This window comes from Mytilus californianus, unplaced genomic scaffold, assembly GCF_021869535.1.
Source record: "Mytilus californianus isolate M0D057914Y unplaced genomic scaffold, xbMytCali1.0.p SCAF_9, whole genome shotgun sequence".
Classification (NCBI taxonomy): domain Eukaryota; kingdom Metazoa; phylum Mollusca; class Bivalvia; order Mytilida; family Mytilidae; genus Mytilus; species Mytilus californianus.
Genome location: NW_026262745.1, coordinates 81,122,266 through 81,149,934, shown reverse-complemented (window position 1 = coordinate 81,149,934; position 27,669 = coordinate 81,122,266). Strand labels below are relative to the sequence as shown.

The 27,669-nt window shown below is 34.5% G+C and overlaps 1 protein-coding gene across 2 annotated transcripts in view; it reads right to left on the bottom strand.

Moving 5' to 3' along the window:
• The window catches only part of LOC127716465 (protein furry homolog), a 631,222-nt gene that overhangs the window by 473,930 nt on the left and 129,623 nt on the right, over positions 1-27,669 (bottom strand). For both annotated transcript variants that reach the window (XM_052222678.1, XM_052222679.1), the window contains exons 16-18: positions 14,785-15,089; positions 12,199-12,339; positions 11,160-11,227 (exon numbers count right to left, since the gene is read on the bottom strand). In XM_052222678.1, coding sequence (XP_052078638.1) covers positions 11,160-11,227; positions 12,199-12,339; positions 14,785-15,089 — 514 coding nt within the window. The remainder of the gene's footprint in view (positions 1-11,159; positions 11,228-12,198; positions 12,340-14,784; positions 15,090-27,669) is intronic.

Here is a 27,669-nt window from a genome sequence, read left to right as displayed (position 1 = left end):
GCAAATCCTAACCATCCCTTTGTGGTATGGAAACTTGTAGTATAATTTCAGAGAGATCCATACACCGTTCCACAGTTATTGTCTGGAAACTAGAAAATGCTTATTTTTGGCCCCTTTTTGGCCCCTAATTTCTTAACTGTTGGTACCATAACCCCCAAAATCAATCCCCACCTTCCTTTTGTGGTATTGAACCTTATGGTAGAATTTCATAGAGATCCATTCGCTTAAACTAAAGTTAGAGTGCGAAAACTAATGCGTCTTAGGACGACGACGCCGGACGACGAAGACGACGCCGGACGACGAAGACGACGCCGGACGACGACGACGACGACGCCAACGTCATACCAATATACGACCACAAAAATTTTTTTGCGGTCATATAAAAATCAGTGTTTATTGAGGCATATAAACCAGATTATAGAATATGTGTTGTGTATACCTTAAATGAATATTTAGAAAGAACAGCAGCACTTAGAAATGATGTAACACAATTATTTGTAAGTCATCAAAAACCACACAAAGCTGTCAAAAAGTGTACTATAGCTAGCTGGATTAAAAAAGTTCTTGCTTTAGCAGGCATTGATATGACTATTTTCTCGCCTCATAGCACAAGAGGAGCTTGTACTTCTTATGTGAGTGGTAAGATACCTATAGATACTATTCTGAGAACAGCAGGATGGAGAAAAGATAGTGTTTTTAGAAAACATTACAAACGACCCACTACTAATGACAGTACATTTAGTAATGAAGTCTTAAATTCAACTGGAAAATAAATGTTGTAAATATCATGTGTATATAAAGATATATAATTTACAAAATACTATTGGAATAGATGCAGTTGTACATATATCACAAAACAGTGGAAATTCTAAATTTTGCTATGCTTCTACACTATGTGATTTGGAGTTCGACTTGTTATGACTGAATTATGATAAAGTACAGAAAACTGAACTCTAAAGACTCATGTGATTCTGGGTAGATTGGACTTACTAAATTAACAAATTAAACAAAACTTACCTAAGTTGTAGTTAGATGTTAATTTGGTAAGGTCCAATCTCCCAGAATAACACGAGTCTTTAGAGTTCAGTTTTCTGTACTTTATCATAATTCAGTCATAACAAATCGAACTCCAAATCACATAGTGTAGAAGCATAGCAAAATTTAGAATTTCCACTGTTGTGTTTATGCCCTCCCAGTGGATGTGAATTTCAGTTTCCTGACTTTTCCTCTGAAGTCTGATTTGTGTCACGTGATCAATTGTTCACTCATGTTATTCTGGGAGATTGGACCTTACCAAATTAACATCAAACTACAACTTAGGTAAGTTTTGTTTAATTTGTTAATTTTATTATTTCTATCTTTCATTACAATGTATCAGTGAATTATTGAAGGTGTCCAAGGTGTTACACAATAAGTCCATCCCCTTACAACAACTTTCCTATTCAATTCCTTGGGGGTCACTCAGCTGTTTCACATCTGATCTTTGGACCATTACGAAATTCACCACTGGTTAATTTCTCTTCTTATCCCCAAGTAATTAACTACTTTTCATCTCTCCACCGTCAATTCAACCCCTTTTCGTAGCACCCTCTGCGTTCCAGTTGATTGGCGGAGTGTCCATGTCCACGGGGCTTGGCTACCCACTATACCAAGTGTCGTCGACAGGGCCTGGAGCAAAATTTTCCCAGCTGAGATACTGACTCCCAAAGGGCAAACTTATATTAAATGTATATAATAAAAGTTAAACTTTATCAAGCCTTTGTTATCAACAGCCTTATCAATTTGTAGAAGTAATTATGTCAGGTTTAGTCATTTGTCTGGTTCTGGATTTTATATGGTCAGTAATTGTGGTTCTTCATCTTATAGACAAAGTTGAGAGACTTGTAGTGTTTGGGCCTGTGTTGTATATACATGTTTATGTTGAGTATAATTTGGCACCAGCTGTTCCATGGTTAAAGAGCGACACTTGATAGACACTATCATAAGAGGATCTACAAATTTAAGTAAGAGGTCTTGAGGTACATGTAATTATAAAGCACAGTAGTACCCAGGATCACATGGAATGTGTTAAGTGTGTCACTTGGCATTTGTCGTCTCAAATGTGCTTATGTAAATGCTCTTTTGTTCCGACGTTGGAAAGTTCCGGGCGGAAAGAACTAACTAGCCGAAAAGTTCCGAAGGAACTTATTAACTAGTTACTTTGTTCTTCCTCTGGTTTAAAAGTTCCACCGGAACAAAGTGACTAGTTGAAAAGTTCCAACGGAACATATCAACTAGTTAGAAAGTTCCTTTTTGCCAAATTAGTCAAAACCGGAACTAACAAACTAGCCCAAAAGTTCCAACGGAACTTATCAACCAGGCAGAACGTTCCATTTGGAGAATTGATGCAAAGTAAAAGTGCAACATATTATATTTGAACCTTTCAAAGGGAAACGAAGATACTGATTACAAAAGTCAAAAGGAACTTATCAACTAGCCACAAAGTTCCTCTTTGGCAAATAAGTCAAAACTGGAACTAACAAACTAGCCCAAAAGTTCCAACGGAACTTATCAACCAGTCACAAAGTTCCATTTGGAGAATTGATGCAAAGAACCACATGAGGAGGGGGGTATTCTTCCCTCTCTTGAGGGTACTATGAATACTAAATTTGCATGATAATGCAACTTATTCCGTTTTATGTGAGCTATGAAATACAACTTAAATTTTGCATATTTGTCCCCAAAGAAACCCCTTTCAGTGCATTGGGTATTCTTGTAAATTAATGATTTGCTCTTATATATACTGATACTCATTCTTTCCCTTCTTTCTACAAAAAGGACGAAATATGGTATATTCGGAACGATGTAACTAGTTGTTCTGTTCCGCCAGAACTATTCAACTAGCTACATTGTTCCGGGACTTTTCAACTAGCTACTTTTTTCCGGAACTTTTCGACTGCACTCAGAATAAAACAACTAGTTGGAAAGTTCCATCGGACAAAATAACTAGTTGAAAAGTTCCGCCGGAACAAAGTAACTGACGGAACATAGTGGCTGTTACACTAACATGTCATGTAAGTCTCAAGTCATCACTTTGCATCCGTCGATCAATATAACTTAAGCTGTCATTTTCCTCAAGGACGAAAGTATAAACAGAATTTTAACAATTTTTTTATACCTGCTTTAAGATTAGAAACTATATCAGATGTGCATTTCTGCTGCTGGCTCTAAATTAAGAGAAAAAATCCAAACATCCAAAAAGCCAGAAATGGATTTAAAACATTATAATCAATGCAAAGAAAACTGAACAAAAAGCTGAAATGCAGTATGATATCATACAGTTCACAACATTTCTGTCAATACAAGTTTGTGAAATTTTTTCTTAAATTTGATTTCAAAAGTACTACAAATAACCATTAAGTTTCAACAAATGGAAAGAGTCCCTTAATTAAATTATTTATTGAATAATGAATGAAGTTAAGGTGATCAGTATATAGAATCAGAATATGCTTTTTAGAAATAATAAAAGGTTATTGTGTCAAAAAATTTACTGAATCAACTTCAAATTTAATCCAAATTCATATAAAACTGCTCTAAACATGCAAAAATGCAAAGGCTATTGAAATACAAAACAAAACAAAGCTGACTTGAATGCTGTAAATTCAGAAATTATTGCATGCATTTGTTATTGCCATTTTTCAAGAATGGACAAAAATGCGAGACTAATTATTGCAATTTCAGGAAAATCTGCATAGTATCAGATATCAGAATGCAAGTTCTTATTACATGTATTATTGCGAAAATCACCAAGTCGCATTATTGCATTTATAAAAACCTCACAATAATTTCTGAATTTACAGTATTTAGTTTGTCAAATATTTGTTAGTCATCTACTTCAAATAACCCATACTTAAATAAGGAGATGTGGTATGATTGCCAATGAGACAACTATCCACCAGAGTTCAAATAATGTGGCTGTTAGCAGTTATAAGTCACTGTACAGACATCAACAATGAACAAAACCAGTACATTGTTTTCAGACAGTATCACAAAAAGAGGAGTTATTGCTTGGTGGCATACAAGGGGTGCTCTAAAATCAGAATTCGATGAAAAGAGAGACAAGAAAAGACAGGACTTAGCCCCTGGACTATATATAAATCTTAAGAGGAGCAGCTCTATACTTAGAAAAGAAAGATGTTAAGGACTTAGTGCGAATAGAATTTCGAGACATATAGGAACAACAGAGTAGATGTGGGGACACTAGGTCAATCTGCCCGCTTTGCACCCATCTATTAAAATTGATGCCTAGGATGGGAATTGAACCCATGTACATCTACTCCATTGTTCTCTATGTACATATATAAAATATATTAAATGGAAAAAATGCAGCTGTAATGTGAACATGGTAAATTTACATCATTATAGACTCAACTTTTTATAGGGACCAAGCTAAACCTATGTTTATAGCTATAAATATATACGTTACCATCATAAAATCTGAGTGTACCTCAACTGCGTCATTAGGTCAGATGGAATATCCCCGACTAAAAATAAACGTACTGTCACTGGTCCGGACATATACCCCCTGTGTACCCATATTCTCCCATTCAATTTCCATCTGCGACATTGGTCACACGTGTATTTACAGATTTAACAGAGAAGTTTTTTGTTGTAAAGTTTTTTTGAATTGCTTAATTGCTTTTCAAATTTATATTGTGTATTATTGGAAAATTATTCCCTTGTTTAGTATTAATTTCTAGACAAAATTATTTGTTTTTTGACTAAATTTAATTATGGACTATAATTTGAATAGTCCTTTCATCACTATTCCTGGTTCGGACTATCTCCTGGATGGGTCACTACCTTTAAGTCCCCCCTAACTACCAGTACATTAACCGGAGTTTCGACAACGGTGTCTGGTAATGCTACCTGTCCGACCCTTTCACAAGGTTCGGCCATGTATTTGGGGGGGTCCCTACGTCAACTTCAGTGGCTCATACCTTATCTAGGCCTGTTAATTCATCGGGTACTATTCGTTCTGTCCCAGGTACAGCTATGGGCTTGAACTTACCAGGTTCTAGACCCCCAGTATCCTATTGTGGGTATATGCTTCCCAACTCAGGCACCCAACCTTTACCCTCATGGTCTCAGCCAACCTTGGCCACAGTCTTACCCTTATGGTGGGTTTATGCCAAACCAACCTGGTTTTTGGCCTTATAGGGACAATATCTATGGTCCCCCTTCTGGGGTAGCTACTGCTCCACCAGTAGCAGTATCTTTGACTCCTGCAGTAGCTCCTTCTAACCCTGTACCTGACTCTCGAGCTCAGTCTTCTAGCTCTTCTCATGGTAATCAGGGTTCTGAGTCTGCACCATCCTTAGATGGTTTCCAGAAGTTACTTTTGGACTTTGGTGAGTCTTTCAAGGCTGAGTTTAGTATTCTATCCAGTCGTATGTCTCTACTGGAGAATAGAGTTTCTTCTCATCAACATTCTCCAGCTAAGTCTGTAGAAAATGATGAGAGGGAGGTTGACGAGCTTTCTGTTTCCCCTGGGAGTCAAGAAAGGGCTTTCCTCACTGATGAGGATGTTGATAGTTCTTCTTCTCCCAAGGTATCGAAGACGGCCCCTGAGCCTACTTCTAAGTCAGCTCACCAACCTTCCCTCAAGGAGACTGAGGATCCGACTTCATCCTTGGAAGGATATTAGGGATAAGGTGTATACCCTGATGAGGGATGAAGCACATATCCCTTTTGCCTCTCCTTCCAAGCCGAAGAGACCTTCTTCCACTTTTGAAGCTTCATTTGGTATTTTTCAGGATACTGTGACTTCTCACAATTCTTTTCCTGAATCTGGCCATATGGCATTTGCTTTTCAAATTATCAATGAAGGTATTGCTAATTCGGCTAGTGAAAAGGTTGCCAATAACAATATCTCTGGATTTGGTATGTCTTCCTTTTCTGATCACTTCAAGTACAAAGATTTTGATATCTTTGATTCTTCGCTGGGTAGACTTGTTCCCATTTGTGACAAATCTTTTTCGTCTTTATTGGGAACAAAGCCAGTAGATGGTCTTCTTCTCACTCAAACTGTTTGGGCAAAGACTGAGAATCTCCTTCGTAGTGCTTCTCAAGTTCTTGGCACAGCCGAACATTTTCTAGCTGCAACCGGACATTTGCTTAACAGTGAAGATTCGGTTGTTCCAGCAGAAGTACGATCTTTCTTACTTCAACTGGATAAAGCTCTAGGTTCATCTCAGTTGCTTTTAATGGGTTCTATTGTTAATTGCACCCTATCTAAAAGAGCAGAGTTTCTTAGAAAAAACTTCTGTTGCTGAGTCTTTCAAAGATTCTTTACTGAAATCTACACTTTCTGACAAGATGTTTGGTTTACCCATACAGCGGGTTCAAGAGGAACTCAGCAAAAACCCTCCTCCCATCAAAGTTAATGTACAAGTTAACAATGGCAAGAGGTCGGTTAATGCTACATCTAGTTCTACTAGTACTTCTGCTTCTGGTGGTCCTCCTTCTTCTGCTAAGAAAAGGAAGAATAACTATGGCAAACCTCAGAACAAATCCCATAACTCCGGTAAAAGCTCAGGTAAGCCTTCTAAGGTTTTAAGGGCCCCAAGAAATCTGGGTCAAGTACCTAGGTTCTTCCCCCCTCGTAGGTTATTGACAGCTTCCCCAGGGGAAAATTTACAACAAGTTCCTCAAAAAATCAATACCAGTAGGGGGTGGTTAAATTTTTTCGTAAATCAGTGGAAGAAAATTACCTCAGACTGTTATGTGCTGTCAATAATTCGAGGGGGATTAACACTTCAGTTCAAGAACCCACCTCCTCTGTCTGCAGTTCCGATAAGTTTGTCTCATACTCAAGATCCAGTCAAGTATCAACTTCTATCAGTAGAAGTAGAAACTATGTTACCGAAATCTGAAATAGAGGAGGTGTCGCTCTTAACTCTATCTCCGGGATTTTATTCCCGTCTTCTTCTGGTTCCAAAGAAGACGGGAGGAATGAGGCCGGTCATAGACCTATCTATTCTGAACAACTTGCTAAGTGTTCCCCATTTCAAAATGGAAACCAACAGATCATACAGGGCTTCAATCCTTCCAGGAATGTGGACTACCTCTCTGGATCTTTCAGATGCTTACTTCCACATTCCCATTTCCCATACTTACAGGAAATACCTTCGCTTCGTTTGGAACAACAAAGTTTTCCAGTTCAAAGCTCTCCCTTTTGGCCTATCTACAGCCCCTTTGGCTTTTACCAAAATCATGCAGGCAGCTATAGCTCACCTACATTCCCTGTCTATTCAGATTCATTCCTACCTGTACGATTCCCTTCTCAAGGAATTTTTCCCCATCAAATTGAGGGTTCAGACAGATTTGGTCATCAATTACTTTCTGTCCCTAGGCTTCCTAATTTCCTGGAAAAAGTCAGAGATAGTTCCTTCTCAAGACTTTGTTTTACTGGGAGAACATTTCCTAACCAATCTAGGCCTAGTTCTTCCCCCATAGGAAAAATTTACAAAACTATGTCAGAAAATTCATTTATTCCTGACTGTTCAATCAGTCAGAGCACATCAATTCTTGCAACTTCTGGGTCTATTGAATTCTCTGGCAGATGTAATTCCATTGGGACGCCTTCACATTCGTCCGCTTTAGTTTTATTTGCACAAGTTTTGGATTCTACCTTCACAAGAATGGGAATTATTGATTCCAATCACTCAGCCTCTATTTTCACATCTTCAATGGGAAAATGTAATCCTATCTCTGTCCCCTCAAGTTCCCAGTCTAACTTTATTCACAGATTCCTCCACCCTCGGTTGGGGAGCATATCTGGAGGGGCTTACAATCTCGGGAGTCTGGAATCCAGATCTTTTGGAAGAGCATATCAATGTATTGGAAATGAAAGCAGTTCTGTTTGCACTGAATCATTTCCAACTGTCTCTAAAGAATCAGTCTGTCATTCTGGCCACGGACAACACAACAGTTATAGCTTATCTCAAGAATCAGGGAGGAACTCACTCGCCTTCTCTTTATCAGATAGCCAGAGACATTCTCCTTCTGTGTTTTCAACTCCAGGTTCATCTAGTGGTGAGACATATTGCGGGGCACCTCAATATTCTAGCAGACACTCTATCCAGATCCCTTGCTCCAATAAACACGGAGTGGGAACTACTTCAAGTAGTTTTCAAAGCTGTGACTCTTCATTGGGGTTCACCTCAGATAGATCTGTTTGCGACCAGTCTCAATCACAAACTTCCCACATTTGTGTCTCCGGTTCCAGATCTGAAATCTTTTGCGGTAGACACAATGAGCCTATCTTGGGAAGGAATGTTCGGGTACGCCTTCCCTCCTTTCAGGTTTCTCTCCCCAGTACTTCAGGGTAGAATTGCAAGCTCATAGTTATTGCTCCAGCATGGCCCAAACAGTCTTGGTTTCCAGACCTTCTGCGCCTATCATGTGCTTGTCCTCTAGTTCTTCCTCTGAGACCAGACCTTCTGTCTCAAATCAAGGGCAAGGTTCTTTATCAAAATCCAGAAAAACTTCGTCTACACGCCTGGCTTCTCTCAGGGTTAGCCTCAAAAAGAGAGGTTTTTCTGAAGGAGCAACCAAGCATCTCACAAAGTCTGTCAGAGACTCCACTAGCCTTGTCTATGATGCAAAATGGTCAACCTTCTCAGATTGGTGTAGTGAGCGGGAAATCGATCCTTTCCAAGTCACTGTACAACAATTAGCAGACTTTCTAGTATTTCTTTTTGAATCCAAAGGACTATGTCCCTCTACCATTAAGGGATATAGATCAGCTATTTCAAGAACTATTCATACTTCTGGTGGTCCTGATTTTGGAAACAATGAGCATATTTCTCTTTTGGTTCGTAGTTTTAGTCTTGAAAGACCAAGACAAAAAACTTTAGTTCCTAAGTGGGACCTTGGACTAGTTTTATCTTCTTTAAAACTTTCTCCTTTTGAACCAGCAGAAAAAATAGATTTAAGGTTTCTTTCCTATAAATGCTGTTTTCTTTTAGCTTTGGCTTCTGGACGGAGAAGGAGTGAAATCCATACCTTCTCTATTTCTGATGCTTGCCTTCGATTTAACAGGGATAAATCTTCTGTTACTCTTTTAACTGATCCTGCTTTTTTGGCAAAGCATCAGATTCCAGATAACGGTGTAGTACCAGTCGTGATTCCTGCACTCCCTAGCGATTCTATTTCTGTACTTTTATGTCCAGTAAGAATCCTTTCTATTTATCTGGATAGAACGAAGAGTTTACGTTCTGTTTCTAACTCAAGACTCTTTATTCCTATTAAAAAAGGAATCTCAGATCTTTCTGTTAAAACTATTTCTACTTGGATATGCAAATGCATATCTTTAGCTTATGGTTCTTCTATTAGGCAGAACTTTTGGATAGTTTTAATGTTAAAGCTCATGATGTTAGGGGTATCTCTACATCCTGGACTCTGTTTAACAGTGCATCTTTAGAAGAGGTATTGTCTGCAGGTTTCTGGAGAAATGAGAACTCTTTTATCTCACATTACCTCCAATCTTTGGCTACTTTTGCCGAGAGTTTATACTCTCTTGGACCTATAGTTTCAGCACAAAGATTGAACTTTCCTCCTGTTTCTTCTGTTACAGGGGATTCAGCCTTACTTTAGATTCTGTTACTCAGAATTTATGATGGTAACGTATTTATAGCTATAAAATAATCAAATTTTAAAGTAAATTTGGATTTTATTAGATAAATACTTACCATCATAAATTATAGGTCCCACCCGCCTCCCCTTCATCCCTTTTCTTTACGTTTCTGTCTGACAGTACGTTTATTTTTAGTCGGGGATATTCCATCTGACCTAATGACGCAGTTGGGGTACACTAGAATTTATGATGGTAAGTATTTATCTAATAAAATCAAAATTTACTTTAAAATTTGATTATTTTTAGGCGAATAATAGGTGTATTATATAACTCTTGAAAGCAATAAATTACAATCTGTAAATACTACTTATATTTACTGTTAAACAATAAGAAAAAAATAGTGGTTATAGCTAAGTATGCAGGGACAAAAACATGCATTTTAAGAAAACAAACATCAATGAACGACCAAATGTTTGTGTGCTGTGTTTGAATTATAAAACGACCCATCAGTTTCATTTAAACAAATATTTGCTAAGAAGAATAATTAAACATGTCTGCATACTTTATAAGTTGTATAAAAATTGTATTTGTTGTTATTACTTGTGTATGCATGGAAATGTATTAAAGATAACACTGATTTTTACGGTAAAAAAAAATGAATACACACATTCCAGAGATGTACACATCAAACACATCCTACTTTTGTAATGATGGATAGTAACCTATAGCCACTTATATAACAGTAAATGTCAAGCTACTCAAAACAATAAATAATTTGCATATTCATGGACGGACAAGCAATAGTTTCAGCTTTTGTTTTGATGGAAAAATGTAAACATTGGAAACGGCTATTTTGACATAGGAAACAAACTCATTTTCAATCTTGGATTAAAGGACATTGCGCACATTGCCAGCATATCATGCATAACCAGTCATGTGAAAATACATCTTTGAATATGTTTTCTACACTTACTTTTCTATGTTTTAGTTAATTTAATGTTTTAATTTCCTAAATAACGGAACATCGTTCTCAAAGACAACGAAGAAAAAAATATAGGTGGCGCTGTTTATAGGCGTGAACATTTTACATACAGGTACTTTTTGTGTCGACAGATTGACCTTTATCTGTCAGATTCAGGCGTTTGCCGTTCCACTGTATATAAAGTTTCTGTCTATTTCTGCAAGTTTGTCTGACATCATACTCATTCTTTATGAAAAAGACTTTTTATAACTTTATTAAGAAATGCACATTTATACCCTGATGGGTTGAAGGCGAACAATACATAAATACAAACAATGGAAAAATTCTAAAATATCAATACATAATATAACAAATGTAAAAAAAGTAATAATAGCTATGCAGATATGGTGTCCACTCTCCACAATGGAAATGACTTTTAGACACTTTATGTTGACCTCTGGATGTCATTTGGGGTTTTTTTGTCATTGGGTTGGTGTCACATTTAAGTACAACATACATTTCCTTTTGTCTGTGGTATTTGTTTGTGAAGATTTATTAGATAAAGTAAATGAAACTTACCAGAAATAACATGTTCTCTCCATATATTAGATTCCAACATCAGGTTTTGTAAAGCTTGGAAAGCATGACTTAAAATATAATAAATCATATTTCATAGAACATACAGTAAAATATTTCTGATCACTTTTTAACAATTGCTAAATATGTTCAATCATTCAAGTAAAAATTGCATTACTCAAGGGTTATAAATAGTGGGAATTAATGATTGGTAATTGCCCTTTCTAATCATGCTAATGTCATTTAAGATATGTCTGACCTTGTATTGGAAAGGTCCAATACTTTTTTTTTCATACCAATAATATAAATCATAAAATAAATCATATGTAAATGTGCATCAAGTCTAACCAATAGTGTTAGCTGTGTTAAACAAACATCCAATAACTCAGGTAAAAAACTATACAATCTGCTACTTCGTAGCCTGCGGTATGTTAACATGCAATGACAGACAACAGACAACATCCAAGTGATAGCAAAAGCTGAAACTGGCTCACTTATTATATAAATGGCTGTATGTCATTCAATATCTGACAACTAGATGTCAACTCACATGAATGTGGCTATGAAGATTAGATAAAATAAATAAAGTCTTATTTCTTTCGACTTGTTAGAAACTGAAAAATAAAGATTATAAATCTAAAATGTTGAATTAAATATTTCAATAGAAAAACAAAGGATATGGGATATCCATCCATGACACCAAATCAGTACATGCACAGCAAAAAACACACAAAAAGCAAAGGAACAGCGTTTTTATTTCTGTTCTTCATCTCAAAGTCACAGTAAGGCCTTCAACATGGAGCAAATAAACCTCTCACCTCACTGCAAGTTTAGGACGGTCCCTAGCACCGGTGAGCGGATTTTTTGCAAAATGATTCAGAAAAACTTGGTAAGTTGTATCACCACCAAAAAGCACATGTTGTAGTTCAAAGCAGCATAAGATTATTTATCCAATTTTGGATTCCCAGCTATCTTATTTTAGCTTTCACAGTGAGGGTAAATCTAGAAATTAGCAATCTCTGTACTCTTTATGACAACTCACCCTTTCAATTCTTCGTCCATGTGGACTGTTAGTCTAGTAAGAAGTTCTACTAGTTCTTGACTGGACATTCCATCTGGTATAAGTCTAGGTATAGCAGCGATGCAGGTCCTGAACAACTCTATCTTAGCCTTTCGTTCTCCACTGCAAATCAAACAGTAAGTTTCATATTTATCATAATTAACTTATTTTCTAAATTTCAAGGAAGAGAGGGGGGAATTTTCAGTCAGAAAATTAGTTAGGGTCCTTCTTTTCTGTATTCTTCAATTTTTACCTCTTTTTTTCTCTATTCTTTATTTTTTTTTGTCCTTTATTCAGCACTTTTTGCTCATTATTATCTATAAGCTATAAACCCCATCCAGACCCTCAGTTGTTGAGTTGAACAAGGTATAACCTGCATTTATAAGGTAAATTAACAGGTATTTCTTATACTTGAAAATCATGAATTGAATAAGATATGGCATGTATGTGAATTTCAAGTGTTTAGGAGGAATTGTTGATACATAATAATTATTCCTTTTTGCATCTGTAGCCAAGTTCAAATGTGTCTTACAAATAAAACTTCTTATCATAAAATTAGTGTTATACAGAAAATTGTATATAACATGCATAGACTTTTCTTATATATAAAATTCATGAAAATATGGAATAATTGTCTTGAAATATAAACTTTAATTGCACAAGGTGTAGAATCAAATAAATATGAAAAGCTCCAAGCATTTCATAGCCTTACTGTAGTTGTGATTGAGTTAAGAGCTTACCTCTGCTGCTTGACTATTAAACTTATAAAGAAATGTTTTGTCTGTATAGATGTAGAAACAAAAGCAAAAAAAATCATTTTCAGTGCAAATATATAAATACATGTGATAGACTGTGAAACTCAGATCAAGAGATTAGGAAATTGGTCAGGATTTTAGACCTCAGATCAGACTTTTTATCTACATTTTTGTTGTTTGATGTAAAAATTGTCTTTTTTGTGTGTTTTTTCTTCAATCTTCCATCTCAATGTAATATATCAAAGTGTTTACTGTACCCTTGTAGCATGTCTATTTGAAAGATATCAGTTCAAAGATTGTGTATCTGCTTTTGCTTTTCATTGTTTATTGTTGACTGATCATGAATAAAGTACTGTGATTAAAACTTTCCTTTGAGTACAAAGAGAGAATTGAAGGATAGTGTTCTATTCATGCCTCAATATTTTTTTTATTTATATTCAATGTCATTGGCCTAGATATATAAGAAAGACATATGCTATACTTCTATAATATGATAAAAAGACAACAAACAATAACAATAGTTACTTAGTTATGCATGGTTTTTACCTATTGATAAAGTCATTTTGCTAGAAAACTTAACATTGTCATTGTTTCAAACACAAAATATATTAGCTAAAGCATTGCCTGTATTACATTGACATTGTCATTAAATAACTAAAGCACTGGTCTTGGAACACTGGGTCCTGTAAGAATAAATGGGGAATGTGTCCATTGGACACAGATGATGCCCCCACTTACATATAACATTATAAAGGGACATAACTTAAGAAAGGTAAAAGCATCGCTACCCAAATTCGTACTTGATCTAAAAGCATTGTGAATAAGTTTCATAACATTTGGTTGAGACAAACTTAAGGTAGAGAACAGAAACGAAAAATTCAGCAATTTTTCCATTTGTAAAGGGGCATAACTCTAGAAAGGTAAAAGTGATGCCACCCAAATTCAAACTTGATCTGTGTTTTGTGGTAATAAGCATTGTGTATAAGTTTCATAACATTTGGTTCAGGCAAACTAAAGTTAGAGAACGGAAACCAATTTCAGGACGTACAGACGGACAAGGGTAAAACTTAATGCCCCCTCCGCTACAGCATTGGAGTGTGAAATAGTGAGCATTACTTTGCTGAGTTGAAAGTTTATAAAATATTTTTTTGCATCAAAACCTTCCCGATCGATGATTTGACAACAACATTCCACTTTTCTATCAATGCCGGTATTTAAATGTAATCTTCCTTGGTGTGCATCATAAACAGAAGCCATATGGAGCAATTAATATCCTATCACCAGTTGACTGTGCAATCTAACTATAATCACTTGTTAATTAACATTAGGGGCAAAATCTAACTGAGTTGCGTAATGTATAAAGTTACACCAGAAAGCAATTGTAAAACATGCCTTCAATAATCTTCTGGTTTTTACCACAATAGTGAATGTTTGTAAACAGGCGTAGTAAAAATGGTGTCGGAAAATTTTCATTCATTAAATTTTTGATACACAGGATTTTGATTGCTTCAATTTGAGAACAGAAGGAGACCCCTGAAAACAAGATTATTGTATTGAAGGACAGATGGTTCAAATGTATGTATATATTCAGGATGTTTGTGCTGTATTTAGACCCCTCTATCAAGAAATTTGTTTTGCATGCACACATATAAAAATTGCGGTTTTTATCCAACGCAATCATAGGTTTGAACGTTGTTTTCAATTTAGACTTATTTATATTCAGGATGTACACACTTATTTTTTTCTATTTTCATTTTTTATTTAGTAAAGGAAGATAAGGAATTTATTACATTAACACTGGTCAGTATCTTACGTCATGAGTTCCTCAGGTTCTTTACTGGCATTTTCAGACTTGGTCATCAACCAACTTCTCCCTACTTGTAAATCTAGTGCTCGTAATATGGAATCAAATGCCTTAAGTATGTGAGGGTAGTACTGTACAAGACCAATAGTTTTGGCAGTTGGTTCTGTAAGCATTTTATTCAAAAATGTCCTTTTTACACGGACTGTACTTCCAGATGGCAGTATTGGTTGTGACTGGGGCATTGGTGGATCTCCATCCTTCTGCTGCAAACTATCAGCTATGACAAGAAAAGCTCTTAACCCTATACTCATGCGCTGAAAATTTAAGATTGTGTTAAAATATTTTAGAAGAGACACACTAATTATTTTGAGCATGCTTAAAATGTATTGACATGAAGAGAGGAAAAGAAATCACCTGTTGTTTTTGTTTTGTTTTAATTTTTTTGTTTTCCAAAGAAAAACTAAATTTTAAAATATATCAAATACATGTAATATCAATCAGATATCAACTAGACATTTATCAGATGCTTTTTTCTTTAGATTTATGACTCATACATATGCATAAAAGGAGATTAGAATAAAATGCTTCGCTGGGGCGCAGCTTGATACGACCGCAGAGGTCGAACCCTGAACAGTTGGGGCAAGTATGGACACAACATTCAAGCTTGAAACAGCTCTGAATTTGGATTGTTATTAAATATTTGACACAGCATAGGTTTCTGACACAGAAAGAATGTGGTCTAAGAACTTGAATTTTTTTAATTTACCTATTATGGTCCAATGTCCAAAATCAAAATACATGGTTAGATTCAGCATATCAAAGAACCCCATATATTCAATTTTTGTTAAAATCAAACAAAGTTTAATTTTGGACCCCAACTTGGACAAACTTGAAAACTGGGCTCATAATCAAGAATCTAAACACATGTTTAAATTCAGCATATCAAAGAACCCCAAGAATTCAATTTTTGTTAAAATCAAACTAAGTTTAATTTTGGACCCTTTGGACCTCAATGAAGACCAATTTAAAAAACGGGACCCAAATTAAAAATCTAAAAACACGGTTAAATTTGGCATATCAAAAAACCCCAATAATTCAATTTTTGATGAAATCAAACTAAGTTTAATTTTGGACCCTTTTGACCTCAATGTGGACCAATTTGATAAATACATGGTTAGATTCAGCACATCAAAGAATCCAAAGAATTCAATTTTTGATGAAATCAAACAAAGTTTAATTTTGGACCCTTTTGACCTCAATGTGGACCAATTTGATAACGGTGCCCAAAAATCAAAATACATGGTTAGATTCAGCATATCAAAGAACCCCATATATTCAATTTTTGTTGAAATCAAATAATGTTTAATTTTGGACCCCAACTTGGACCAACTTGAAAACTGGGCCCATAATCAAAAATCTAAACACATGTTTAGATTCAGCATATCAAAGAACCCCAAGAATTCAATTTTTGTTAAAATCAAACTAAGTTTAATTTTGGACCCTTTGGACCTCAATGAAGACCAATTTAAAAAACGGGACCCAAATTAAAAATCTAAAAACACGGTTAGATTTGGCATATCAAAAAACCCCAATAATTCAATTTTTGATGAAATCAAACTAAGTTTAATTTTGGACCCTTTTGACCTCAATATGAACCAATTTGATAGCGGGGCCCACAAATAAAAAATCTAAATACATGGTTAGATTCAGCATATCAAAGAACCTCATATATTCAATTTTTGTTGAAATCAAACAAAGTTTAATTTTGGACCCCAATTTGGACCAACTTGAAAACTGGGCCCATAATCAAAAATCTAAATACATGTTTAGATTCAGCATATCAAAGAACCTCATATATTCAATTTTTGTTGAAATCAAACAAAGTTTAAATACTGGACCCTATCTTGGACCAACTTGAAAACTGGGCCCATAATCAAAAATCTAAACACATGTTTAGATTCAGCATATCAAAGAACCCCAAGAATTCAATTTTTGTTAAAATCAAACTAAGTTTAATTTTGGACCCTTTGGACCTTAATGTAGACCAATTTAAAAAACAGGACCCAAAATTAAAAATCTAAATACACGGTTAGATTTGGAATATCAAAGAACCCCAATAATTCAATTTTAGATGAAATCAAACAAAGTTTAATTTTGGACCCTTTTGACCTCAATATGAACCAATTTGATAACGGGGTCCACAAATAAAAAATCTAAATACATGGTTAGATTCAGTATATCAAAGAACCCCATATATTCAATTTTTGTTGAAATCAAACAAAGTTTAATTTTGGACCCCAATTTGGACCAACTTGAAAACTGGGCCAAAAATCAAAAATCTAAATACATGTTTAGATTCAGCATATCAAAGAACCTCATATATTCAATTTTTGCTAAATTCAAACAAAGTTTAATTTTGGACCCTTTGGACCTTAATGTAGACCAATTTGAAAACTGGACCCAAAATTAAAAATCTTAATACACTGTTAAGATGCGGCATAACAAATAAATAAATGTGATCAAAGATTTTACAAATCTAATGCGCCATTCTGTGCAATTAAAGATTACTTCTTGAAATTTTTCAATATTTGAAATTTGAAAAAAAAATAATATTTGAAGAATAATTCTTTTTAATTTCTGAAATCTGAAATGAGAAAAAATTGACCTCCCACAATTTCTTTTTATCCCCCCCCCCCCTTTTTTCCCCCAAAAAATTCTTTCCCTCAAGATATGGTCATAATCTCAATTCAAATTTCCAATGGAGTTGGCAACCATAATTACCCATTTAAATTTACCATAGTGCTAACTTAATCTATTTTATAATAGAATTAAAAATATAGTGTCAAATATGGATTTTTTGTAAAAAAAAAAGATGCAACATTTGCAGATATTTTTACTGGTCTTCCTTTATAAATATGCATTTCTTTAAACATAATTTAAAAGCAGTGTAAGGGAAGTAACCAAAACGTTGTATTTGGATTACCTCCCTTACACTGTTTTAAATTATCTTTATTGGTCAAGCATGGTAAGGGAGATAATTTTAATGATGTATTTGATTTATCTCCCTTACACTGCTTTAAATTATGTTTTGTACTAAAGTATTTGTCCATTAACCAGGACAACCTTGTTTTCCCCCTTTTTTGCCCCTAATTCCTAAACGGTTTGAGCCATAACCCCCCAAAGCAAATCCTAACCATCCCTTTGTGGTATGGAAACTTGTAGTATAATTTCAGAGAGATCCATACACCGTTCCACAGTTATTGTCTGGAAACTAGAAAATGCTTATTTTTGGCCCCTTTTTGGCCCCTAATTCCTTAACTGTTGGTACCATAACCCCCAAAATCAATCCCAACCTTCCTTTTGTGGTGTTTAACCTTATGGTCAAATTTCAAAAAGATCCATTCACTTAAACTAAAGTTAGAGTGCGAAAACCAATGTGTCTTCGGACGACGACGCTGGACGACGACGACGACGACGACAACGCCAACGTCAAACCAATATACGACCACAAAATTTTTTTGCGGTCGTATAAAAACTTAACACTGAGCAATGAACCTTGAAAATGAGGTCAAGGTAAAAAAAAACCTGCGTGACTGACAAATAGATCATAAAATATTTCCATACACCAAATATAGTTGAACTATTGCATATAGTATTAGAAAAAAAGACCAAGACTCAAAAACTTAACTTTGACCACTGAACCATGAAAATGAGGTCAAGGTCAGATGACACCTGCCAGCTAGACATGTACACCTTACAATCATTCCATACATCAAATATAGTAGACCTATTGCATACAGTATAAGAAAAACAGACCAAAACACAAAAACTTAACTATAACCACTGAACCATGAAAATGAGGTCAAGGTCAGATGACACCTGCCAGTTGGACATGTACACCTCACAGTCCTTCCATACACCGATATACTACACCTATTGCTTATAGTATCTGAGATATGGACTTGACCACCAAAACTTAACCTCGTTCACTGATCCATGAAATGAGGTCGAGGTCAAGTGAAAACTGTCTGACGGGCATGAGGACCTTGCAAGGTACGCACATACCAAATATAGTTATCCTATTACTTATAATAAGAGAGAATTTAACATTACAAAAAATCCTAACTTTTTTTTTCAAGTAGTCACTGAACCATGAAAATGAGGTCAAGTACATTGGACATGTGACTGACGGAAACTTCGTAACATGAGGCATCCATATACAAAGTATGAAGCATCCAGACCTTCCACCTTCTAAAATATAAAGCTTTTAAGAAGTTAGCTAATGCCGCCGGATCACTATCCCTATGTCGAGCTTTCTGTGACAAAAGTCGCAAGCTCAACAAAAATCAGAAAAAAAGAAGAAGAAGAAGAAAAAAATCACAATATTGCTCAGGGTTCTATCCTTTGATTAACATGATTAAGAAGCGTCTGTCCAAGTTTTGTAAAATCTCATGAAGGTTTAACAAAGCAGAACAATTTGAAAAAGTTTGTTGATGTTCAAAAATTTTAATCGTAAACTAAAAATAAAATGCTCCGCAGGGCGCAGCTTGATACGACCGCAGAGGTCGAACCCTGAACAGTTGGGGCAAGTATGGACACATTATTCAAGCTTGATACAGCTCTGAATTTGGATTGTGATTAAATATTTGACACAGCATAGGTTTCTGACACAGAATGAATGTGGTCTAAGAACTTAAAAATTTTAAATTGGACATTCACCTATTATGGTCCAATATCCAAAATCTAAATACATGGTTAGATTCAGCATATCAAAGAACCCCAAGAATTCAATTTTTGATGAAATCAAACAAAGTTTAATTTTGGACCCCGATTTGGACCAACTTGAAAACTGGGCCCATAATCAAAAATCTAAATACATGTTTAGATTCAGCATATCAAAGAACCCTAAAAATTCAATTTTTGTTAAAATCAAACTAAGTTTAATTTTGGACCCTTTGGACCTTAATGTAGACCAATTTGAAAACGGAACCAAAAATTAAGAATCTAAATACACGGTTAGATTCGGCATATCAAAGAACCCCAATTATTCAATTTTTGATGAAATCAAACAAAGTTTAATTTTGGACCCTTTTGACCTCAATGTGGACAAAGTTGATAACGGGGCCCAAAAATCAAAAATCTAAATACATGGTTAGATTCAGCATATCAAAGAACCCCATATATTCAATTTTTGTTGAAATCAAACAAAGTTTAATTTTGGACCCCGATTTGGACCAACTTGAAAACTGGGCCCATAATCAAAAATCTAAATACATGTTTAGATTCAGCATATCAAAGAACCCTAAAAATTCAATTTTTGTTAAAATCAAACTAAGTTTAATTTTGGACCCTTTGGACCTTAATGTAGACCAATTTGAAAACGGAACCAAAAATTAAGAATCTAAATACACGGTTAGATTCAGCATATCAAAGAACCCCAATAATTCAATTTTTGATGAAATCAAACAAAGTTAAATTTTGGACCCTTTTGACCTCAATGTGGACCAATTTAAAAACGGGGCCAAAATCCAAAAACTTAATACACGGTTAGATTCAGCATATTAAAGAACCCCAAGAATTCAAGAATAAAACCCCATTGAAATTGATCAAGAAATAAGCAATTTATACGAAGTATCTTCTTTTGCACAATACTGTGCAATTGAATATTTCTTGCTATTGCGCAATACTGTACAATTGACAATTTCTTGCTATTGCGCAATATTGTGCTATTGGATATTTCTTGCTATTGCGCAATACTGTGCAATTGAAGATTTCTTGCTATTGCGCAATACTGTGCAATTGAAGATTTCTTGCTATTGTGCAATACTGTGCAATTGAAAATTTCTTGCTATTGCACAATACTTATTAGATAATAATTTACACATCCTGTTTGGTGTGTATCTCCTACCATATCATTATTATTTGCTTTTAAATATTAATCAGAAATAACCAACTTAAAATGGAAAATTTTAAAAGAAAAAAAAAAGGGAAAAAAGAAAAAAAAAGAAAAGAAAAAAATCCCCCCCCAAATTTTTTGAACCCCCTTATGATTCATCACCCCCAAACTCAATCCCAGCCTTCCCTTTGTGGTATGGTACCTTGCAGTACAATTTCAGAGAGATCCATACACTTGAACACAAGTTATTGTCTGGAAACTAGAAAAATGCTTATTTTTGGCCCCTTTTTGGCCCCCAATTCCTAAACGTTTCAGGCAATTACCCCCAAACTCAATTCCAGCTTTCCCTTTGTGATATGGAACCTTGTAGTACAATTTCAGAAATATCCAAACACTTACACACAAGTTATTGTCATGAAACTAGAAAAATGCTTGTTTTTTGCCCCTTTTTTGGCCCCTAATTCCTAAAATTTTGAGGCAATTACCCCCAAAATCAATTACAGCCTTTCCTTTGTGATATGGAACCTTGTGGTACAATGTCAGAGAGATCCATACACTTACACACAAGTTATTGTCTGGAAGTTACAAAAATGCTTATTTTTGGCCCCTTTTTGGCCCCTAATTCCTTAACTGTTGGTACCATAACCCCCAAAATCAATCCCAACCTTCCTTTCGTGGTATTGAACCTTATGGTAAAATTTCATGGAGATCCATTCACTTAAACTAAAGTTAGAGTGCGAAAACCAATGTGTCTACGGAGAGGAAAAAAAAGTGAATATGAAGAGTGACAGTCTTCTAACTATATCAGCAAAATTTGACTTGTTTGTGGATCTTCCTTTGCTGATCATTTTTGTTATTTAAAGTTTCTATTAATCTATTATAATTTTTATCATATAAGGCAAAACGCAAAAAAAAATCGTAAAAATCGTCACTAAAGGGCAATAACTACAAAATTTCCACCATATCGTCTTTAATGTAGATCTTGTCTTGCTGATATTTTTTGCTAATTTAAGTTTTTATCTATCTATTATAATTTTTAAGATATAAGGCAATAAAATGCTTCACCGAGCACAGCCTGATCGACCACAGAGGTCGAACCCTGAACAGTTGGGGTAAGTTTGGACACAATATTCAAGCTTGATATTGTCTGAATTTGGATTGTGATCAAATTTTTGACATAATATAGGTTTCTGACACAAGATAAATGTGGTCAAAGAACTTAAAAATTTGAAATGGGACATTTAATTTACCTAGTATGGTCTGATATCCAAAATAAAAAACATCAAAAATTTAAATTTTAGTTGAAATCAAACAAAGTTTAATTTAAGACCCTTCAAACCTTGATATGGACTAATTTGAAAACAGGGCCCAAAATTAAAAATCTAAATGCACAATAAGATCAGCATATCATAGAGCCGCAATAATTCAGTTTTTGATGAAATCAAACAAAGTTTAATTTTGGACCCTTTGGACCTCAATGTAGACCAATTCAAAAATGGGGCCCAATATCCAAAATAGTAATACAAGGTTAGATACCCCAAAAATTAAAGACTTTAAATTAATCCATTGAAATTGGTTAAAAGATTTGTATTTATTTTCAATTGAAGTTTTCTTGCTATTGCGCAATACTGTGCTATTGCGCAATACTGTGCTGTTGCACAATACTTAGTTAATCTGTTATATATAATAATTTACACACCCTGTTTGGTGTGTAACTCATGTCATTTCAGTATTTGTTGCTTTTATATAGTAATCAGAAATAATCAATGTAAAAATGGAAAAATTTTTTGGGAAAAAAAACTAAAAATTATGAAAAAAAAAATCCCCCCAAAAAATTTGTTCCTCCCCCCAAAAAAAATTTTTGAAAAAATTTGAAAAATTTTGAAGAAAAAAGTATGAACCCCCCAAAAAAAAATTTTGAAGAAAAAAAAATTGAACCCCAAAAAAAGATTTGAAAAAAAATCCCTCCCCCAAACTTTTTGAAACCCCCCCGCAAATTTTTTTTGAAATTTTAAAAAATATTTTCTTTTCAGGAAAAATGTACAATTTCAGAGAGTTCCATAAACTTTAACACAAGTTATTGTCTGGCCCCTTTTTTGCCCCTAATTTCTAAACGTTTTGGGCAATTACCCCCAAACTCAATCCCAGCCTTCCCTTTGTGGTATGGAACCTTGTAGTACAATTTCAGAGAGATCCATACACTTAAACACAAGTTATTGTCTGGAAACTAGAATAAACAGCTGCACCAAGAGCGCATGATACGCCCGTCACATTTTTTTAGAATAAAGTTCAATAACTTCTCAATGTCATATCAGAAATTTGTGAAAAACTAAAGGGAGGTTATCTTAATTGATATAAACCAGTCACCAAAGTTTAATGAAAACTGCTCAAAGCACTTTAAAGGTATTGTCCAAAAACTGGAAAATCACCCCTTTTTTAGGAATAAAATCCCATAACTCGGAAGTGTAATATCTAAAATTTATAAAAATTGAAAGGGTTTTACATCAATAGATATAAACAATTCTCCAAAGTTTCATGAGAACTGCTGAAAGCATTTTTGAGTTATTGTCAGAAAACTGGAAAATCCCCCTTTTTTTTAATGAATAAAACTCCATAACTCGGAAACATAAAATCTAAAATTTATAAAAATTAAAAGGGAGCTCATGTCAATAGATATAAAAAATTGACCAAAGTTTCTTGCAAATTGGTGAAAGCATTTTTTAGTTATTGTCCGAAAACTGGAAAATCCCCCTTTTTTTAATGAATAAAACCCCATAACTCAGAAACGTAAAATCTAAAATTTATAAAAAACGAAAGGGAGCTCACGTCAATAGATATGAACAATTCACCAAAGTTTTATGCAAATTGGTTGAAGCGTTTTAGAGTTAATGTCCGACATGTTGACGACGGACGGACGGACAGACGGACTATATGACGGACGAACTAACGAATGGACGCACAGACCAGAAAACATAATGCCCCTACTACTATTGTAGGTGGGGCATAAAAATACTTTAGTAAACCAGGCTTGCAGTTACTGGAAGCAAGTTCAAATCCTGTTGATATTGAAATCATGCTTAAAGCCTTCTTGCATAGGCAATCATAACATCTCCTTATGTTCTTCTACGATTACTAACGCCCATAGACTACCCAATTCTATACACATAACACTAATAAAAACCAAACTAATGTTCAAATTGAATACCCACACGACAGTGCCATGTGCTGATTTTAATTGCACATTATGATACATAATATCATGTCGACAAAATATAGTCAGTAATTAATAAATACTACTGAAATCAAAACAGTAAATATAACATCAAATAAATTCACATAAGCAAGATAAAAATTTTAACTGGGAAACACGTCTAATCGAATCGGCCCTGTCGTGCTGAATGGTTATATCCCATGAAGCGCGGGAATACAAATAACGGTCTATGGGCAGACAACTAGAAGAAATTAATTTCAATCTAATTCAGTTCCTTCAAACGGTTGAAATTACATTTCTTCTACGATTACTAACGCCCATAGACTACCCAATTCTATACACATAACACTAATAAAAACCAAACTAATGTTCAAATTGAATACCCACACGACAGTGCCATGTGCTGAACTACAAAGAACGGGCAATAAAATTTTTATCTTGCTTATAGAACTTAATTCACTTTCAAAATAAAAAGTCATTATCAGGTTATAAACCTAAATTTTCAGAAACAATTAATCTGTCTTTTAAAGAGTCTTTAATATAACCGTCCTTGGCGGTCTCTGAACGCCATCTACCATGTCTTTTGAACAATCGATCGGAAATGCCTAAATTGGCACAAGTTGTAGCTCCACCAGAACGTAAACTGTGCAATCCATATTTTTTAATATCTGACACAAATGGTTGAAAAGCTCCAATAAATAATTCTCTCATACGTGTATAAGACAGTGGTTTGTTATCCTTCCGAAGTACATATCGATCCTTGAATTTTGTTAAATTTCTAAAAATAAATTCATCTGAATCCGGCGAAATATCAGCCCACAACAAATATAACTTTAAATTCTTTACTGGACAAATATCGGAATCCATACAGGCTATTACTACAGAATTGCCATCACGATAAATATCAGTTTTACTTTTCGGAATAAATATAGATACATAACCTAATTCAAACTTGATATCACATATGCGTATATTTAATAGCTCGGACACTCTCAAAAATCCAGAATAAGCAAGTAAACACGCGCAAATAATATGCTGTGACATAACATTGTATTCCTTGAATAATGAACTATACATTTTAGTTAGAAGCTCAGGAGTAACTGGTTCCTTTTTCTCAGTTCGTGTAGCTAAGCGCCGTTTTGCACCTTCTAAAACATTTTTCACAACTAAATTTTCGGTAGGAGACGTTTGACCAATCATATGATATGCCCATTGTATACTATAAAATGCTGAAATAACCGGACTAGCAGTGTTACTGTTATGAACTAATGAAGATAAATATAGTGCAACGTGCAAAGGTTTTGCCGGTAAAATATCACAACCATCTATACCGTTATGAACGGCCCACTTTTTCCAACGGATAAATCCTGCATGATAAGTTTTAACGGTACTGTCAGCTTTAGATTCACAAAGTAAATCCATAAGAACATCAACATTGGTATGCAGAGTTGATGGCAAAGAATTAATCTCAGATTCATAAGCCTGCAAAAACACATGTATAAACAATAATTAAACAATAATAGCATCTTAAATGATGGAAACTACCAACAGAAAAATACTTGTTAGTATATCTCACAAGACTATGCACAATAGTCTTAAATGCTTAACATAAGCATTTGTATTTGTTAGTATATTAGTTCTCAACAAGGCCAATTATAGCCTTAATGCCAAAATCTGAAACCAATTCAGTTATGCATTGTAACGTTAGTACACAAACAAGGCACTAAAACAGCCTTTAAAATATCTTCTTATATCTATTTAAAATATCATCTGTAAAATTCAGATAAGCATAAACAGCTTCATAAGCAAAATAGGTTTACAATCTTCATACATATCAGTATTATTTTCTGAAATCTAGCCTCAAAGCTAACATCTTAAAAGTAAGATCAGTATTACCAAAAATGGCCTTCTTGCTTTTACCAGGAGTATAAAACTCCTTACCGCTTGGTAATTCTACATGTGCAATAACTTGATCTGTAAAATCGCCCCCATTTGGGCATAGCATAGGCCAATAACTTGCGGATGGCCAACAAGGAACAATCAATGTACCTACAGCGTTGCATTGTCTCATGTAATTAATAACACGTGGTATAAGAAATACAGGCGGTACAAAAAGACCGTTAACCCCAAACCAATTAACTGTGAAAGCATCAATACCAGAAGAATTTTCATTCCAAAATCTTGAATAAAATACCAGTAACTTGAAATTGTGGTCAGAAGCAAACCAATCTACTTCATGAGGTCCCCATAAAGCTTCTATCAATTGAAATATATAATATGATATACCCCAATCATCATGATCAACGATGCGACTCAAAAAGTCAGCTTTTTCGTTTAGTGTCCTAGGTATCCAAACTATATCAATATTGACATTGTACTTCAAACATGCGCTAAATATGTCCAACGCTAAATTTTGTAAAATAGTTTTTGTACTGCCCTTGCTAACAATGCTCACAACATTCTGGTTATCTGTAAACCATTTGACCTTTTTTCCAGATATAAAATTAATTAATGACAGCAAAACTTTCTTAACCGCTGAAAGTTCCTTCCAAGTTGAACTATTACTACGTTCTGATTCAACCCACATACCATGTGCAATGCTTTGTGGTGTTTCTACAATATAACCTCCAAAGCCTGTATCACTAGCGTCACTATAGATAATACTATGACATGATTCATCAACACTAAAATGTTTTACATTAACTTCACTAATATACAGTTTCCAGAATTGTAACTGTTCAATACTGGATTCAGAAAGTTTAATATAAGAATACCAAGACGCAGATGTGTTCACGTCTATAGTTAAATGTTTAGTCATTAAATAAACTAAATTTCCAATAACTAAGTATGTAGATATTATCTGACCTACAACAGATGCAACTTTTTTCACGTACACGCTTTTAGGCCCAGTTAAACAAGATATAATGTCATCAATAGAATGTATCATCTTATCTATTCTGTTATCTGGTATTTTATAAAAGCCATACTCTGTATCAATAAATGTTCCTAACCAAACCAGACGTTTAGTAGGTTCCCACAATGATTTTTCGGCCTTAGGTACAAAGCCACTTTTAACTAAATCTAGCTTAACTTGTTCTGACACAATCTTACACATATCTTTACCTTGTTCAATACCTAACCCATCATCAAGATACATAATGACTTGTTTACCTTCAGATCCCCATTTCTTTACAAGCGGCCTAGTCAGTTTAGTAAAAAGAAAACAAGCTGTACTTAATCCAAATGGTAAAACAAGAAATTTGAAAAATGTAGGACATCCATTAATGGTCCATGAAAAACCTAAATACTCTGTGTGGGGTTCAAAAATATCAACATGGTGATAAGCTGAGTGAACATCAAACTTAAACATAGAATAGTTCAATTTAATATGCTGTTGAGCAGTTCTCATATCCTCAAATTTAACGCTCTGTTTCCATAAATGTTAATTAACCGCTCTCAAATCAAGTATCAATCTTTTCTTTGAATTAGATTGAACTGATACAGTAAGAGGATTAACAACGAAAGGTCGCTTATCACACTGAACTATCAAACCTCTATGTAATAAATCCTGAATAGCTGTATGCACAAAATCGGAATTTTTTAAAGCTGATACATTGTTATATAAATACGTAGACGGAGGAATAGAATAAAATGGTAACTTATAACCATCTCTTATAGTGTCAATAATATAATCATAAGCACCAATATTTATCCAAAATTGGATATTTTCCTTCAGCCTACCCTTAACAATTATATCAGTACCATCTTGCTCATATTGGAAATAATC